Source organism: Sinocyclocheilus rhinocerous, unplaced genomic scaffold (assembly GCF_001515625.1).
Source record: "Sinocyclocheilus rhinocerous isolate Xijiao unplaced genomic scaffold, SAMN03320098_v1.1 scaffold130, whole genome shotgun sequence".
In the NCBI taxonomy this organism is placed as follows: Eukaryota; Metazoa; Chordata; class Actinopteri; order Cypriniformes; family Cyprinidae; genus Sinocyclocheilus; species Sinocyclocheilus rhinocerous.
Window position 1 is genome coordinate 842,950 of NW_015623500.1, and position 13,711 is coordinate 856,660.

Below are 13,711 nucleotides of genomic sequence, written 5' to 3' on the forward strand. Positions count from 1 at the left end.
ATAAATAATAATAATAATAATAATAATTATATATATATATTTGTTGTTTGTCTTAATAAATTCGGCAAATTAAAAATACAGTGGTTAAATTAAAAAATTTTTCCCTATTGCTCTGTTTTAAAAAGGGTTATAAAAAATGTCAACAATTATCGATATAGAACGATATGAAACATATATCGTTGATCAAATTTTTAGCTATATTATCCAGCCCTAGTTTTTAATGGTATGTAGTGGAAACCATTAACAATTTCTGTGATGGTTTCTATTGTTTTTTTAAGCAGGGACTCATCACGTAGCAATCTGGAAAAATATTAGTAGTATGTTTTACTGGTTTAGGAACCCTACATAAATCATCTGTCACTGCTGTTAGTTTATTTGTACAGTAGGCTAATTTAATGATTAAATGGTAATGTAATGAAGTAGCCAACTGAAAGAAAGAAAATCGTCAGAACACAGCCGTAGGTAATTCCCGCCAACAGCTGAAAAGTCTAACGGATCCATAAATGATGTAATTATCTCTGAACATAAGCTCTCAGCGCGGCTTTAGAGTCAGTAGGAATAAAGAGCGATTACAATTCATTAAAATTCAGTTGTGTCGAGGTCAGCGCCACTCTATGCAAATCACAGACGGACTTGAAGAGCCCTCTGTTCTGACCACGGGTCACTCTACTTTTGGAAAATAACCGGTTTCTAGGGATGTGCGCGTCAGCAACAAGTCCGTCGCGAATGGGGGGAGGAAACAGGATCGAGTCAATAAAATCGGTTCATTATATTTACAGCATAAAGCGGATGCTTTGTGTTGTAGTAACTGCCTCCATGCCTGCACAGTGGAAAGTTCACTCATTCCCCGATATGGAGATCTGGAAAGCAGCAATATGACGCCGATATGCTTTGAATTTCCGCAATTAGCCTAAGTCAAAAGTCTAGGTTATAGGCTGAGCTGGTCTTCCAGTCTAGCCAAGCTGGTTTAAAAAGATCTCTCTGCCTGTCCAGCTGAAAATTGGTCAAAACCCATCTAAAACCAGTAAACAACACAGAATAATCACTAGTTGTTACTTATAAACGTTATTTTTTTGCATTTTTCATTGATTTCTTCAGCAATGTAGAATTACAGACAGTATATAGCCTATAGGCAATGTGTGTGGTCCTCGATAACAAATCTTTACTGTAAACACACAAATATTCAGTCTTTGTGAAACGTTCAAACATCCGTAGTCATTTTGGGTGCAACAGGGCCCCACAAACACTATTTGGCATCCAAACCTTGTGGGTTTATTGCTTTGTCCTCACCCAACGACCTAATGATTAAGTCAGAGAAAGCATGGCGCTTCCACTTTTAGCCTATGATGTGATAACAAGCCGGCGGTAATGTAAATGTGCGTGAGTATTGAATGCAACAGCCTCTGTCTGTCTGTCTATTGTCTGCCCTCTGAAATGCTCTTTTAATTGGTGCCGCAGCACTTTGATCATGCTCAGAGATTAAGTGAAGCTTGAGACCTATTATTCCAGAAGGAGTACACATGAAAAGAAACCCTACTGAGAATTTCCAGACCAGTGCATTATGGGATAGCATAGTTTCACAATTTATTTGTTATAAATGATACTGTGACTTCATAAACAGGACATATGGCAGAGAATGGGCCCTTTTCTGTCATTTATAATCTGTAGTAATTGTTACAAAATAGAAGGGATGTTGGGCTGTTGAGCCTAACCAATTTTTTTTTTTTATCCGGCATCATATCTATGCAAAAAGACCATGAAGTGTTGTATAATCAGCATTATACATGACCATCACCCTCCTAAGGTGGCAGTAAAGGTGTAAGTGAAAAATATAAAGTTGTGAAATACAGTATAACGGTTTTTTTTACGATACGATATGATACGATACACTTTATTGTCAGACTGAGTCTGAAATTTGTCTTACGTTATAGCAGGTTCACTCAAGGTTACAATACTTTATCACATAAACAACAGAATGCAGAGAATGTTATATTTATAAACTAGCCTACATCCGTTTGTAAGAAATATGTCGATATTATATTCAAGTTAGATACAGGTGACCGATATTCCCATGCGGAGGACACACCCTCTACTGGCAACTTTACCGCTAGTGCTTCCCACGGTGATGCACAGTCTCGCTCTCATCGCTCGCTCTTTGCTTTGGGAGGGCATCGGGAAAGCCTATCCGGTTGACGTGAGGGAAAAGAGCTGCTTTAATGAGTGGGAAAGTAAATGGGATGAAAGCTCAAGTCACTAGGTCAGCAGGTCGAACATTCAAAGCTTCTTAACTGTAGCAGGTGGAAGGAGGAGGAGGAGGAGGAGGAGGAAGCACCCTGGACTCCGCGCGGAGTGTGGAAAGACATCAGTGGTCTTATCATTTACCTGTGCCACATTTACTTTGCTCGTATTCGCGCTGTGTCTTCACGATGGACACATGGACAGTGTAAAGAAAGCGTCACCAAACAGGGGAAGGCTGTTCCGTACGCACAGACCAAGTGCGCAAATGTCTGCTATGAGAATGGATAGAGACCGAAAGAGTTGGCACTCCTTGGAGAGCTCGAGTACGGACAGAAGGAGTGCTGCTAGGGCGATGATAAGGGATGAAGAGCGCGGACAGCACTGGACCGTCATTCTCCTGCTCTCGCTCGCGCTGCAGCCGCAGGTAAGCCGCTGATTACGCGCTATTTTCAGCCTGCTGTCACTTTTTTCACGGGTGTCTTCTCTCCAGAGCTTTACACGGACAATCCTTGGTGGTTATTTACTGCAGTGTTGTCTTTACTTTAGCGCTGTTTACAAGTGGTTTGCACCAGTATGCGAATTATTTAGTGACTTTCAGGCAGCTGAACTTTTTAACGCAATCTGTCTGTCGTTTTCTGGGCGCAGTCGTTTGAGGTCCATCTTGCGCAAACAAAGCGTAAACTTGAAGACTTTTTAATACATTTCTGTTGTGCACATACATAATTACGTGATAAATAATTACAGTAATTATGTTTTTGTCGCCACCGTCTGAAATTGACAGCTGTTGCTATGGCTACCTTCTCAAGCAAAGACGATTTCTGACTAATTTGTAAACTTTTGTGATTGTTGAAATTATATATATATATATGTATATATATATATATATAAACCAATGCACACTTAAACACACCCAGCCTGCTTCTTCGCCGTAATTTGGGGTTTTAACTTGGTGTGCAACCCCCACAATTCCGTTTTACACCTTTGTGGACGAGAGACCTCTGTTGTGCTGTTACCGTCTGCAGCCACCTGTTGTTCTATCTTTCTTTGTTGCGCGCCGCACTTGTCGCTCTTTTTGGGCGTGTTGCCTTGATTTTCATGCAGATATGAAAGTCTCATGTCAGCTATGGTTCATATACAACAATATATCTGACGTACATGAAAATTTGTTATTGTAAATCTTGTCTGTAAGACTTGCTCATCATATTTGTGTGTGAAACGTACCCTGGTGCTCTGGTTTATCTGTACAACAAAAGCATCGCTTTGCTCTAGTATAAATGGGGACATTGCAGCGCTTTTCTATTTAGAGCAAAGCTTATTTTTAATTTCATTATGTTTACATCAGGCAGTAAAGTAGGAGATTTGGAGATTTTATAAAGAGAAATGGGTCTCTTTGTGGGCATGTGATTTTGCTTTTGTTTGCATTCCCAGAAAACACTCAGTCACTCTAATTATGCTGATCCATTTGTACCACCCAAATGGCTTAGCTGTATTTAGAGAACACATATCATCATTTTATTTTCAAAATATGAATCTCTCTTATGGTTTGAGAAGCCTACTCTGTTTAAAACACATTTGGCATTAAAACCAAGGCACATTATTTCAGAATCTACTTCCAATGCTACACATCCCACCCCAGCCACCTATTATTCCAGGCTTTGAGGTCTCCGCTGGGGTTGTTGGTCTACGGTGAAGATGACAACTCACCTGCTGTGGAGGGCAGATCCAGGGTATGAGAACCCTTTGAGTGCAGAAAGCGCATGTGTGTTCTGGCGGGTTACTGCTGGATGCACATACCTGTCCTGCCACTGAGGGCGTGTGAAAAACGCGAATATTTTGGTTCTGTCATTTTTGCAGTATGAACTTTGGCTGTTGAATGCTTTGATGGTTCTTGGAAGATCTATAGCGTGTATGTTACAGAAAGTTCTAGAGAGAAGAAATTTAATGGTTTTTATGTTATTGTCAAAAGAGATGAGGAGGGAAGTGATCAACAGCTTTGTATTGTTAGTTGGGCTATAAATAACAGGGCTCAACAATAAGGATGGCCTAGTGGCCTGAGGCCAGTTGACGGAAATGTCACTTGACCTATCCAGGCCAGTACAGCACTTTCTTATGAACCTTGTTCATCAATCATGAATATGTGTTTATTTCTGGCAAACATTTAGATTTTATTTGAATATTGTTGCTGATATCTTCAAAATAATACATTTAACATTTTTTTATTTAATTATGTCACGTATATGTAGTGAGGTTAGTTACAGCTGACTAACATAGATGAGGTTTATTAAAACTATGAGAATAACTTGTGATAGTATATGCATGTATGGAATACACTATGCTACCAGTCGGTGCAATTTAAATGTTTTTGAGAGAAATCTCTTATGCTCACTAGGGCACTCAAGTTATTTAATCAAAAATACAAAAATAGTAATAAAATAGTAATATTGTGAAAGATTGTTACAATATACAAATTTAATATATAAAATGTATTCATGTGATGGCAAAGCTGAATTTTCAGAAGCCATTACTCCAGTCTTTATTGTCACATGATCCTTCAAAATAGAAAGTAGGAATCTTTTGTAAAATTGTAAATGTCTTTAATTTCACTTTTGAAAAATGGAATGTGTCCTTGCTGAATAAAATTAATAATTTCTTATTATTCATTAAATCTATATAAATTCATTAAATAAGTATAAAAAGGGTAGATTATATAATAAATATTAAGTAATCTCTCAAATGCCACTATTTCCAGAAAAAGTGTATTCATGAATGAATGTAATGGAGTTACATTATAGCTTTTTTGTAATGCAAGTAATTCTTGATTCATGCAAAAATATCGCTAACTTGCAAATTTTATTATATTTTTATTATTGCTATTATTATTATTGATTATATTTGTGGCAAAAATGGTGGTTGTTTCAACCCAAAATTGGGTCAAATACCCTACTGTTGGGTTAGAATTTCAATTTAATTTCAGTATTAAAAAGTGAAATTTAGGATGATTCTTGGTTAAACGCCTAAATCAGGAATGGAGAATAAAACAGATAAGGGTTACCTTTTGTGTTAGACAGCAATAATACTTTAACAGTTAGTCAATACATGTCTTCAAAATACGTAGCTGCCCCCTCAGAAATGTGTTATGCACATATCCTTTTTGTTTTAAATAGCAGAATGTTTTTGTCTCTGATGTTGGATGGCAGGAGTTCAGCACGAGTCTTTGTGGGGTTTTAATGTCTCGGTAATGAGCCCTGTGATGCAGCTCCACAAGAGAGACCGCTGAAATACAGGTATGTTGGGAATGACCCAGGCAGAGGATAGAGGGAGAGGAAGAAAGGGAGATGGAGAGTGATGGCCGGTGGTCTATCTGCCGAGCGTTTGATGTGTCCATGTTTTAGGAGCAGGAATGGGACAACATGCCATGATGAAACAATGGGAGGACAGTGCAGCCATTCAGCGGTCCTGCTCAAACGTGGGGTCACGGGGAGAGGACAGGCACCACCGAGTCTTACTGTCTGACCCGGCTTGGAATGTCGTATTCACAGGAGAATCAGTGTGTGTGTGTGTGTGTTTATTTGTGTGGGAGAGAGTGTGTGATGCACATCAGGATTTTTCGAGTATGTGCATCTTCAGGATCTTAAAATAAATAAATAAATAGTCTACAATAGTTTTGATAAAACATGTTTTTTTATTTTATTTGGGAAATCGTTTTTTTGTCCTACTGAGAGTACCTAAAATGCCCAGCCGTCCCTTTGGAGAGAGTGTGTGTGTGTGTGTATGTGTGTGTTCATGCACATTTGTGTGTATGTACATTAATTAGCCTAAATTGGACTCATTATCTACAAATAATCTCAATTTTGTGTTCCGTGGAGAAAATAAAACTATCAATCATCACAATTACATTAAACTGATATACATCATATTTTTGAGTTTTATTTTTATTACAACCGAAGTACCAGAGGTGCATATCAACTTAGACGGGAAGGCCTTCAAATGTTGTCTTGGACAAAGTGAGCTCTGAAGTTTTTGCCAGATTTGGTGGTTGAGAACCACTGCTTTTTAGCATTTCTTTTTAATAAAAACAATCAATATACTTGTCATTTACATTACAAAAGAATATGATACATTTTTATAATCGACGACAACAGCATTGGTATTCTAACCTGCACCAGCCAACATCCAGATGTGATAAAACTGTTTTCAGAAAGCCAGTAACTGTGGAGAATATGAACAAGCATCATGAGAGAATTTAAATTCTAAACACCTTTGGAGGCTGAAAGTGCTGCTTCTCAAGGCTGAGCCAATGTTTATGACACTTCTGACAATGATTTGTTAGCACTAGAGCCACAGTATTTACACTTCTTTGAAATCAACTTAGAAATATCTTACCTAAAGTTGTCTCTACAAGTTAAAGAGATATCAAAAATGAAAGTTATGTCATCATTTACTCATGTCGTTCCAGAAGAATTTGTTCATCTTTTTTAATGAATTCAGGAAGGTTTCTCTCCCTCCTCTGAAAGTCTGTTACACCAAAACATTGATGCTTCAAAAGTTTCTGAAGATGGCTAAAGAAATCATTTTGAATCAAGCGGTTTAACCAACCAAAATATTCATGCAAAACATAAACCTCTATATAAACTGAATCAACAATAAATTGAAGGCCTAATAGTGTTCAGCATTCTCCAACAAATATTTTTCTGATTTTATAGACTGTTTTAAGGTGTAAAGTTGGCAGGATTTAACAAAATCCATTGTATGGCTTCAGCAGACATGTGTTATGATACCAAGTGGGGCAAACAGTTCCTGAGCCATGCCCAGCTCTACAGCGCCCCACAATCTTCCAATCTAAATCTGTGGTGAGAAATGGAACTGCAGCACACTGTAATTGAGAGCCATTGCTTATTTTCTCGTTACCTTACTTACGTAAACCTAAGCCTTCAGCTAAGTCTACATCAGGTCAGTAACTAGTTGGCATGTTTGTTCTTCCTGTGTGGAGAAGCATATAAAATTAATGAAAGTATAAATCATTTTTAATGTTAAAATGTGCTCATGTGAATAGCCTTTATATAGTTGTGTTTGCTTTATGTTTGAGAATAGACATGACTTTGTTTTCCTCACCGTAATTCCTCCACAACTTGTAACAACATTCGTAAGCAATAAATATTAAGGGTTAGTTCACCCAAAAATGAAAATTCGGTCATTCATTACTCACCCTCATATCGTTCCACGTCCCTCAGACCTTCGTTCATCTTCGGAACACAAATTAAGACATTTTGATGAAATCCAAGAGCTTTCTGACCTTTTTCTGAGGCACAGAAACTTAGTAAAGACATTGTTAAAATAGTCCATGTGACATCAGTGTTTCAACCTTCATTTTATGAAGCTACGAGAATACATTATCATGAAGCATGCACCGTGATACTCACCAAAATGGTGCTAGGGTGACACAGAGGAGAAGAATTGTTTATAAATTCATTATTTTTATTTTCTTTGCACACAAAAAGTACAATTACGGTTGAGCCACTGATGTCACACGGACTATTTTGTCAATGTTCTTGGTACCTTTCTGGACCTTGAACGTGGTAGTACCCTTGCTGTCTATGGAGGGTCAGAAAGCTCTCGGATTTCATCAAAAATATCTTAATATGTGTTCTGAAGATGAACAAAGTTCTTAAGGGGATTGGAACGACATGAGAGTGAGTAATTAATGACGTAATTTTCATTTTTGGGTGAACTATCCCTTTAAGTCTGTACATCATACAGCATCATACAGTCTTCAGAAGACTTGGATTTTGGATTTTTATTTATTTATTTTTTACAATGTCTTTACAAACTTTTTGTAGCATCAAAGTTTTGGGGCAGAGAGACAGAAATCTCTCAGGTTTCATTAAAAGTATCTTTATTTGTGCTTTCAAAGATGAACAAAAGTCTTATGGGTTTAGACTGATGGTTAGTAAATAACAGAATTTTAGTTTTTGGGTTAATTAAAAACAACACTGAAGCATTTGTTTTCCACTATCTACAAATTTGGATAACACCCAAATCGCATGCAGTGGTTTCCTTAAAGCTATATAAGCTTGCCTGCTATTTTATTAACTTGTTGATAGGGAAGTTTTCACTTAACCTTGATCTGACCTCAGTGGCATTATGCCGAGCATATGGAGGTAGTAATGCTGGCTGACTGTTGGCCAGACCGTGGACGTGCTGTGCCAGTGATCTTTACTGAACCTCGCTGTGATTGCTGCGGTCAGTGGTTGTTTTTTTTCAGCATGGGTCTTTAAACTGATTACACACTTATTGATTAGAGCGGATAGATAGTGTGCATGTGTGAGAGAGAAAGAGAGAAAAAGATGAGGGTGAAAGATTGTAGCACAACTTTTAATTTTATCTACTGGTGTTGTGGTGGCTGAAGATAAAGACTGTCTTTAGTAACATAATGAGTATTGTTCTGGTCCTCGGATTTGATAAGCTGCATTCAGAGATACATGCTGATATTTTGTATAATGTCACTGGGACATTTAATTGCCTCTCTGCTTCTCTGTATTTGCCATACTAAAATTTTAACCAAACCATTTTCACTGATGGAGCAAAAATAAACAAATTACTTGTCTGAATCAGTTACTCAATATTTGTCTTGTTTATTGAAGTGTCTCAAAAGCAACATCACATTTGCAGTCCTGCTGTTGTGCTGAATATCAGCACGGCCAATGAAAATAGTTTGGTTACAATGTCACAAATACACAATTGGTTTTTGATCGGTTAAATCAAACCTGAACATAAAAATTTACAGCTTGTTTATCTTCTATTTGCATTTATCTCCTCTGTAGTAATTGTCTTGACTAGAAAATGTGTCTTTCTTTTCCTCCCACTGTGTTTCATCATTTTCTGGCTCTTTCTTTTGTGAAACATGTTTATTCTCTCTTATTTTCCAGACAAATTGACATCACTAGTTTTTATTTTCTGCAGTAATAGAGCAGATGCTGTCACTACAAATAGACCATTAATCGTTGACTTAAAAGCAAATCTTTAATTGGACCACTGTGATTTAATACTGGTGTGGTTTTTTATGATACCATTTTTCAACTTCATACACATTCAATGAAAACAGAAACATAAAAGAGAGGTGCCCAAGGCCCAAGAAGGAAACCAACTGTATTGTTTGTCTTGAGGTTGAGATCATGAATGTCTTGTCACTATGCTAAGTCATCGCACATAATACCAATCTTATCATCAGAATCTGAAGGGAGCAGTTGGGGATATCAAACTCTTCGACGAGTCACAGAAACCCCCAATAAAAGAAATATGAGGCTCATGACCCACATATCTCTCATGTAAAATATTACAGTATTCTCTTGCTGTAATTACTGTCTACCACAGTGCTGCATTACAACCAGCTTCAGGCCTCAGAATTCCTTCAAAATAACTTGCCAGCTGTAGGAGACTGATAGGCCAGTACAAGTAGTTTTTTTTTTTTTGTTATAAACTGTTGAATGAATGATAAAGTTCTCTGAATCTTAGCATCCTAACTGAAATGGAACCTCGATGTTGAACGCTCTCTTGCACCAAATCTTTTTTTATCATACATTTGCTTTACTTTTACATTTATTGATTTGGCACTATTATCCAAATCGGCTTATACCACAAGTATACACACAGGTATACAGTGTGTTAAAAAGCTAATGCACACATCAACTTTTAGAAATGCACAAATTCATGCAAATGACAGGCCAAAGAAAGTAGACTGGCAGCCAATGGCAGTGACGTCTGTTTCTTCTGTACAAACATGCATATAAGCATGCAAATACACAGTACACCCAAATAATGAGTACATACATTTTTTTTAATTGTTGGAGTATTTTTCATTAATAATTTGTTTTTAAAAGAACTGTAAGTAACTGTATTTATAATCAATGTTTCTCATGCTTCATCCATCATCTTATCATTGAGCAATGTAACAAAGGATGTATGTGATATTTCCTTAGAATTAACTTTTTGGAATGGTTGGTGCTGCACCTATGATGCAATAAAATGCTCCCTAATGGTGGCTCACTAGATTTGGGAACAAATCCTCTGTTTGTTTCCTTTAAAATGATTATTAGTATCTGGAAGTTTTAGGATCTAATTGGCTGCTCATACAGTAGATGGAGGATATACAGTAGTAATGAGGGTGAGAAAGGTGATGTTATTTTTGTAACTACATTAATTATAAATGTTAATAATGTTTTCAATAAAGCCCAAAGCTTGCTGGAGCTTTGCTGGTGCAGGGGGAAATCATCTGATGCAGGCCAGCTGTCCTGGCTTGGAAGAACAGGTCTGAGAGCCTCCGGCAAATGGACCTCTGTGTAGTGGATTGGCACTAGGGATGTGCATTTTGCAGATGTGAAATGTTTTGAAATTTAGAAAAGTCACAATTTTCCCAACATTTACCAAACATTTACATTAACCAAGTTGATATTTCAATATTTTAACGACACATTCACATGTTCGCAGTTCTTTCATGTTAGTTAATGATCACATGACCACACAGATGAAATATTTAATCTGTAATTAGTAAGTGTTTTATTTTGACATTGTAAAATGGAATAATAAAATAATAATAATAATAATAATAATTATTATTATTATTGTTGTTGTTGTTGTTATTAGTATTAACACAGCAATTGATTTCTGTTATAAATTTAGTACTGTTAAAATGAAAAATAATTTTTGATAATTATAATAATTTAATTTACACTACATTCATACCCTTAAGCTTTCAACACAAGACAGCAGAATACTGCTGAAATGCTGTAAACTTCTGTCTACAAAAATGTTGGAAATTATATTAATGTGTAAATAAAGTTAACCTTGTGCATGGTGCATTCCCAAATGCACATAAAACTCATAAAAATGCACATAAAAGCCCAAGCAGAGATCCTGCATTAACTGTAAACTGAGCCACTCTGATATTGTAAATAAAACAGATCTTACTGCGATTATCATATAACCCCATTTATTTATTTTTAGTTTTTGAGTACATGCGATGTATAAATGCGTGTATTAAAGTGTGAGTGTATATGAGTATGTCGGGCTGTTTAAACTGTGAGTGTGAGAAAATTCTGGAGGAAAACGGCTGTCTGGATCAGTTTCGGGGCAGGGCTGAAGGGTGAGGGAGAGGGAGTGAATGGATTCTGTGGGCATCAAGGGAGGAAAAGAATCGTATTATCTGTCCATCTTTGTGTGGTGTTTCAGGTGGAAGGAGGGAGGGAGGGGGGTATCAGGATCCCACAGCCTCAGGTGAGGAGACAAACAGGTGAGCGCAGGTATTATGAGGAAAGGTGAGCCGTTCTCTCTGGCTCTCTTCCCTTCTCTTCTCCTCCGCTGGCTTTCTGATCATCCCAGCCTCTCGGTTCACGCTGTAAGTGTCGGTTCCTGAGTGATGACCCACACAGTGTGTTTCACCGTTTAACTGTGTTGTCATACTGTAACGCATTGTGGCTCCTCCATTGTTTAGTGTTTCCTGAATAATGGTGTCGTGATTGAAGCTGTTGGCCTTCATGTGGTCCCACAGTAAATGAGATCATCACTCTCCCTTTCTTCCGTTGTGACAAGAAAAGAAGAGATGAGGGCGTCTATGATCAGGATGAATGGATATGGAGAGGAAGTGGATGTGGATGTGTGGGAACTCTAGGTTGTGGGGTTTGGGAATGATCGTTTTTAGTTGATGGCCTTAGTGGCGAGGTTATTACCTCCATCTAATGCCACAAACGCTGGGGTGTGTACAAGGCAGAGGGTCAGATGATCTGAAACTAGAGGTGAATTGGAGTTCTGTAGGTGATTGCAGCTCAGAAATTTGAATAATCATCATCTGAATACAAAGCAAGCCAATCGAATAACATGCAGGGTGGGAAATATGACCAAAATTGTAATTTATAAGTAATATATTTGACATATAAACACATTTGTACAATATATTGTCCAAATCTGTTTTCAATTGACACCAGGAAAGGATATAATCATAGAGAACTGTTTTGTGCATCCTTAACTCAAGCAGCATTGTATGAAATGTCTAAAATAAGCACAGTTTGGGGTTTTCAGTTCTGGTTTTGATTTTGAGCTCACACTAGGAAAAGTCTGTAATAATACAGCCTAATATACTGTGTTAATATGAAGGAATTTTCCATATTCGTTTTTAATACCTGTATTTTGAAATATGTGTTGCATTGTAATGTGTTTTAGGGTTGAAGGAAATGTCCGTAAACCGAACAATTCAATTCAATTCAATTCAAGTTTATTTGTATAGCACTTTTCACGATACAAATCGTTGCAAAGCAACTTTACAGCAATTTAAGTTTCTACAATATTTAGTGGTAGCTTATCAGTGGTGACTGTCAGTTAATGTACATATGGCAGAAATGTACGGAAAAATCAATTAAAGACGTAATCAATTAAAGACATAACAGAACAGAAAAGGACATTATCCATTTTTCTACTATTTTTTTCCCCTTACAGTGCAGTAGTTGTGTGTTTAATTTCCTGCAGGTTGCTGAATTTAAGTGAGTGTGATAACCAAGTCCTGAAGGTTATCTGATGAAGATTGAATTCATGCCTCTTGAGATATTTAAAGCCATTTATCACTGTCCCAGCAATACTCTGGGTGTCTGTGTTCACTCGCAGCAGTTTTTGGAGCTTCTGCTTTTTAAAGACTGGGTTGTAGTTAATCTACATCATTACTTGATTGAACTTTTTATTATTATTATTATAACAGTTTCCCAATAGTAGCCTGAGGTCACACACGTTGTTCCCTACTGGCCCTGCACCTCATTAATCACCCACACCTGAGATCAAACCTCAGAGCAGATTTGATTAGAGGCCCACAGCCTTTATTAACTAGGATACTAATATTAGTAATGTGGCATTTAGCTGACACTTTTCTTTTGCTTATTACAGGGAAAGTTCCTCTGGGTCACCTAGGGTTAAGTAAATGGCTGAATGAATGAATGAGTCTCACAGAAACATGTCTGGGTCATAATTTCACCCAAAAATCAAAAGGAAAGAATAATAAATTATATTATGCATAGACAATGAAGCCTCCTTTCATGACAATTCTCACTATCACCAATGATAGTAGTCAATAGATTTTTATCCTGTTTGGACATAATGATTTGTCAATGTATCTGTATAAATTAATGTCAAAATAACAAATACTGATGTATAAATATGTATGTATTCATATTAGTGCTGTCAAACGATTAATCGTGATTAATCTAATCCAAAATAAGAGTTTTTGTTTATATAATATATGTGTGTGTACTGTGTATTTATTATATATATATATATATATATATATATAAAGACACACACATACAGCATATATTTTGAAAATATATTTACATGTATATATTTATATTCATATAAATTATATCATATATAAATATATTTAATATATAAACGTAACATATTTTTCTTAAATATGTACGTACATGTTTGGGGACAGTGT

General features: G+C 36.7%; 1 protein-coding gene across 2 annotated transcripts in view; it reads left to right on the forward strand.

Moving 5' to 3' along the window:
• Nucleotides 1-2,226: 2,226 nt before the first annotated feature.
• The window catches only part of LOC107705804 (protein jagged-1b), a 65,584-nt gene continuing 54,099 nt past the window's right edge, over nucleotides 2,227-13,711 (forward strand). For both annotated transcript variants that reach the window (XM_016509382.1, XM_016509303.1), the window contains exon 1: nucleotides 2,227-2,662. In XM_016509382.1, coding sequence (XP_016364868.1) covers nucleotides 2,435-2,662 — 228 coding nt within the window. In that variant the 5' untranslated portion in view covers nucleotides 2,227-2,434. The remainder of the gene's footprint in view (nucleotides 2,663-13,711) is intronic.